The 6,000-nt window shown below is 29.8% G+C and overlaps 1 protein-coding gene across 1 annotated transcript; it reads right to left on the bottom strand.

Moving 5' to 3' along the window:
• Positions 1-2,092: 2,092 nt before the first annotated feature.
• Positions 2,093-3,919, bottom strand: LOC105167199 (uncharacterized). Its single transcript, XM_011086822.3, has 5 exons — positions 3,469-3,919; positions 3,281-3,357; positions 3,111-3,150; positions 2,914-3,022; positions 2,093-2,691 (listed from the first exon to the last, which is right to left on the bottom strand). Exons 1-5 carry the CDS (start codon positions 3,689-3,691, stop codon positions 2,178-2,180), a joined length of 963 nt encoding a protein of 320 aa, XP_011085124.2. The 5' UTR covers positions 3,692-3,919; the 3' UTR covers positions 2,093-2,177.
• Positions 3,920-6,000: the final 2,081 nt, after the last annotated feature.

Genomic DNA, 6,000 nt, shown 5'->3' with positions numbered 1-6,000 from the left:
TAATTTTAAATTAATTATATATAATATAAGTCAAAAAAACTGTTGCTTTTATTTTTTTAAAATCTAACGATTGAAATTAATTGATTAGATCTAACAATCAATATTTAAGCAAAGAAGATCCAACGGTTATTAAAATAAAAAATAATATATATTAAGTAAGGGTATAACGATCATTTTCTAAAATAATTAACAGTGTTAGTTAAATATAACGGAGAGGGGGCGATTGAACTACGTTTAATAAACACAGGGGGAGTTTAGCCTATTTTTAAAATAAAAAGGAATTTTTAGCTGATTTTTTAAAACACACGAGAATTTTATACATTTTGTCTAAAAAATTGGTATTACCTACAATTTAATTGTTATGACTTGAAATATCTTATATTAACATAGTTAAATAAAATCGTCTCAAAAAATTATCTTATTCACTATGCCAAAAATTATTGTCCAAGCATGGCAAAACATTCGCTATGACTTTAATGCATTGTAAATGTTTTAGCCACTTTGATAAAAATTACGTCAAATAAATTTTGATGATTATGGTTAATAATTATTTATTGTGATTATTTTTTAATTTTATCAATTAAGTATAGCTAATTAATGTTATATTTCTCTAGTGATATGAGCCTAAATCCCATTAGAAATGTAAAAGTTTTTATTTGTTATGAAGTGACGGGTGATTAATATTAACGAAGCAAAAATGAAGCTTGAGATCTAAACACGTCAAATACTTGCACAAGTTAAAAATTAATCTTTTTCTCTTCAATTCCTACTCCAACCCATATTTAATCTTGTTTATGTACAAAAACTGTATTGCAGCCATATTAAAATAGTATGATATGTTTGGATCGACGAATTTGGATTTAGCTAAGAATTTAAAATGAATTCCGAATTCTTTTGATTCTTACTTGGAATTAAAAGAAATTTGTGCAAGGATTTCAAATTCAAATAAAGTGATTTAAAATGACTAGGTTATTAGGTGAATTTCAAATTTATCATAAATAAGTTTAAAATTTAATAGGTTAAATGAAGGATTTAAAATTCACTATATTTATTTTATGATCCAAAACAAATTAGATGGATTTTAACTATGAATTTTAAATCTATAAAATTCAAATGGGTCAATCCAAATGCATCTTAAGAATCGCCATGTCTCATATATTTGTAATATATATATATATGTATGAATTTATCCGTATTCATGTATTATATATAAATTAAGACATGTTCTTTTATAAAATTAATTATTCCAAACAAATTACAAAAAAGAAGTATTATCAAGAATTGCAAATCTCTCAATTCAAATTATCCATTTAAACACGACCTAATTATTGATGAAATAAGTACCATGACCTCATATTTTTAAAATTTTGAACCTCAACCATAACACCAATAACTCGGAATATCATTTTTAGACAAAATTGTATTTTTAATTTCATGAAATAGAGAATTTAACACTTTAATCCTCTGCTTTACAGAATTTTTAAAATGATCCCATATTAATTGGAAAAATTCAACACATGATTACTCATCTGCTTGACGAAATTTTTATAATGAGTCCAAAATTGAAAAAACTCGACGTATTTAGTCTTACATATATTCAAGTTTCCTAAAGCATAGATAATCCAAGAAGTAATAATATATAATCTTGAGAAATAAATTTTCAGTGCATGCAATTATACCATGAATATCAGTGGAATATATATAGTTCACACAAGAAAAAAGGAGTATATAAATATATATATATATATATATATACATAAAACAGATATTAACGCAACAAAAAAATTATTGAAAAACTAACTAGGCCGGGCGCCTATATATAAGTTAATTGACAACAGTTCATCTCGTAATTATCTGATCTTTTTAAATTAAAACAAAATTTCGAAATTAATATGGAGACAAAGATCTGCATTGATCTCTTTCATTATATAACGTACAATTAGCCCAGTACCCAATGCAAAGATTCATCTTGATCAAATATATATATAATTAATTTTCAGAATTATTAATATTTATATATATATCTAGCTACCTATATGATCTCTACGTACAAATCAAGAATCACAAAAAAAAAAAACAATTAATCAAAAAGTGGACAAATTTACCTCGAATAAATGATCTGTATGCATTGGCACACTGACAAGTACTTGGAAAATCTCACTCACACATTGTCCTATTCACAAACTCAGATCCAAAGTAGCTGATATTTTTGCATTCTTGCAATCATGAATTTCCTCCGAGGATGTTGAAAACAATGAGAGAGACAACATACTATCAACCCCATCATCATCATCCTTCAAGCTCCTCTTATTCATTTTCTTCTCGTTTTTCGGTGCCGTTTCTAGGGAGAGATCGAGGTCAAGATTCATTTGGTCACACGAAAACTTTCTTTTCAAGTTGCAATTACCACTCCCTTCTTGAGCCCATAGTCGAGAAAAATGATGATTTTGCACGTACATTGAGTGTGCTCTGTTATCTCTATGATCTGGGCATTTAATAGGGTTTGTGGGGCTGCTTTTATTTTGGGTTTGCCAAAAGCTTTGCTCCGCGAATTTTTGTAAATGTTTGTGATCATTTTCAAGAATTCTTGGACAAGATTGTCTAATATTAATGTAAACATCTGTTGCTGCCCACCTTCTGTAAGGACCATAAATTGAATTGGGTTTGCTACCCCAAAGAACATCTCTATACCTGCAAAAAAGAGGAAAATAATTATATCATTTTAGGATCTTTAAAATAGGGTTTAGCAAAAGAAATTTACCATAAAATATTAATTGGTCTGCATTTAATTATCTTCAATTATGCGTTTCTTCTTAAATTCTATGTTATAAATGTATATTTAGGTAAAATACCCAATTCAGAGTGTTTAATGTTTTTCAAAAGTCTATAAAAACTGGTGATCGGTGCACATACCGAAAGCTGGAGATTGGTGCTTGGTTGTAACCTTGCAGCAATGGGAGTTGGCCGAGTTTATAAATATGACGATCTCCAGCATCAAGCAACAATTCTTGCTCTGAAATTACTATATATTGAGAATTTTGTAAATTAGAACTAGTTATCAATAAAAGAAAAAACCCTAATTTTTGGCATTAGTAGTATTTGTGCAGTACCTTGATGATTTGGATCATCAATCTTCTTGCTTCTGTACATCTAATTAAGGATAAAATCAAATCAAAATATTAAGGATTAATATATGTATGTATATATATATAGCATTAATATTCAAATTTAATAAAAAATTATTTGTAGAAATATATGTATGTATATATAATTAAATTACCTGAAGATGGCTCTTGACATGAGCAATACTTAGGCCTTTAACATTCATCAATTGGAGCACCAATTTAGGTGTTGCCCCTGCAGTACCCCAAAATCAAATTAATAATTATCAAGTTATTAGTTAGGTCAAAATTAATGGATTCAGAAAATTAAAATGAAATATATATATATAATGTTTCTCTTACATACTTTCTTGGCCTCCTAGTCTTTCAACAGCATGAAGAAAGCAAAGATGGAGGTCCGGCGTCCAGCGGAGGCGGGGCGTTTTGGAGCGGGTGTAGTGCCTGACAGATCCGGAACTGACGACCTTTTTGCCACTCTCTTCAACGTCGACGGTGCTGTTGGGCTTGCTTTCGTTTTCTTCACTCTGATGATGATCAGCGGCGGGAGGGGCTGTCATGGAACTTTGCATGCTGCTGCTGTCTGAGTTTAATTAATTTGGTGTGTATATAATGAGAGAAATGGTCTGATTCAAGGATGTGTGTGTGTTAATATTGTTGTGAGGATGAGGAGAGAGTAGATACTTCAAGTAATTATATATATTCTTGTAAGGGAAAGTTGTTAGAATTGGGAATGAAAATTCCTGGGGTTAGGAATATAAACAACAACTCTCTCTCTCTCTCTCTCTCTCTCTCTCTCTCTCTCTCTCTCTCTCTCTCTCTCTCTCTCTCTCTCTCTGCGTGTGTGTGTTGATGATGATGATAATTTATTGCATGGACATGTTATAATATATATTTTCAGAAAGAAGAAAATGAAAATGCTTAAAAATAAACCAACAGAATTGTGTTTGGTGAAATAATTTTAATTTGTTGTGCTTTTTTCTTTGACGATAGTGGTTAGTATATGACATTCCCCTCAGCCATACCATTGAATTTTCAGGTGAAGATATGTATAAAGTTATAAGTACTTGTGTTTTGGTTTTGGTGAAGAACAAGAAGGCATGCAGCTGCTGATCCATTTACAAATTGAAATTGTGTAATAATTGAGTGTGTTTCCGCGTATAAATATATATATGCACATGATCGATCATACAACATTAATCCACTATATATATGGTGTGTGGTGTTAGAGAAATGACAAGAGTCTTCAGACAAGAATCATTGCAATTCTCTCTAGCTATACCTGGATTAACTGAGTAGTAATTAATAACTAATAATTCTACTTGATCAAGCTTAAATTCAAAAACAGAAAATGCTGATATTCGCTTCCCATTTTCCCCAATATTTAACTATTTCTTTATATTTCAATCTTAATAATTATCAAACTCATAATATGGCGACCCCAAATATATACTTATTTAAAGAAAATGTTCATATTAAACAATAATAATTATATCATTTTGGCAAAAATGCAATTTTAATTAGCCCCCTAAATTATGAAGTGACAATTTTGGTATTGTTTAAATGAAAATTCGTAATTCAGTTATGTAATTTTAAAAATTGTGACAACTTTAGCCATTTTCAACTAATATGTCTTAAAAATTCTATGTATATATATGACGATCGAGTGTTGTATAATTGTATACATATGTATATACTGAAGTGTGTAACTAATACAATTAGCGATTTGAACGATTTACCATGTAAAATACTATTCAGTCTGGATTTATAAGAATCTCACAATTTTTTATGACAAAACCTAACTATTGCAGGTAGTGCACCTTTAAAATGAAGCTTTGATCCTTTGTTGTAGTTAGCTGTAAATTCACACTAGGTAGAATGAACAAGTGTAAAAGATTGTTGTGGTTGGGGGTTGGGGAACTTCTTCCCTAATTAATACTCCTAATTATTCCAACCTCAATTTTCGATCTATAAATGTTGATGAAATTAAATTAGAAGAAACTACATTCTACGCTCGTGTGTTTTAAACTCACGAGGATCTTGCATTCGCAGCCGTCCAATTAATTAAAAGCCAGCCCACAAACCAGCCTTTTTGTTTTCTTGTCATGATATTGTGCGTGTAAAAGAGGGGCTTTAATTCTTTTGTTTTTTCACACACACAAACACACACATATGTATATATTATAGTCGTGCATCATCAAAAAGTAGTATGAATCACGATTATGTTGAAAAAGCTTTCGTATCATATACGTATACGTACTCCCTGCATTATTATTATAATCATATTTTTGAATAAGAATAATTACACACTGCTCGCACCTCAAGGTTGATATTTGTACCACATAGTCAATTGAAAAAATGTAAAAATATGAAAATGCCCTCAGAAAGCTGTGACTTAATTTAAAGATTTCACAATATTAAAATCTGAATGAAACAAAAAAATAAAAGAATAATAAAAAATCCAGTTTTGCCTTAAATGAGGAGAAAAGAGGGGGTAATTAATTAGGCCTGTGAAGGATTGTACTAATTTAAAAGAAAAAAAGGACAGGTTGGTCAGCAAGATTTCCAAGTACCCCAACCTGTAAAGTCAACCTCCAACAAACACTTACCTCTATTTATTTCGAATTTATAATTAGGAAAAAATACCTAATCCCAAGTACGTATAATTATATGCATGGTTGAAGAGAATATCAGTAGTTGAATAATTGTTTAATAAAGGTATTTTTCGTCTGCTTGTCAAATTACGTTTTCCTTGTCCCACGTGAGTGACATCTCACCACCCATGTTCCATCCCAATATTTATTCATTTGTGAAATTACTACTTAAATTACATGCTCTAATTAATTATACTTATACTTTAACGTATTAATTTATTTTTTCA

Source organism: Sesamum indicum, linkage group LG7, assembly GCF_026168435.1.
Source record: "Sesamum indicum cultivar Baizhima isolate 11 linkage group LG7, ASM2616843v1, whole genome shotgun sequence".
NCBI lineage: Eukaryota > Viridiplantae > Streptophyta > Magnoliopsida > Lamiales > Pedaliaceae > Sesamum > Sesamum indicum.
This window is presented reverse-complemented; position numbering and strand designations above follow the sequence as displayed.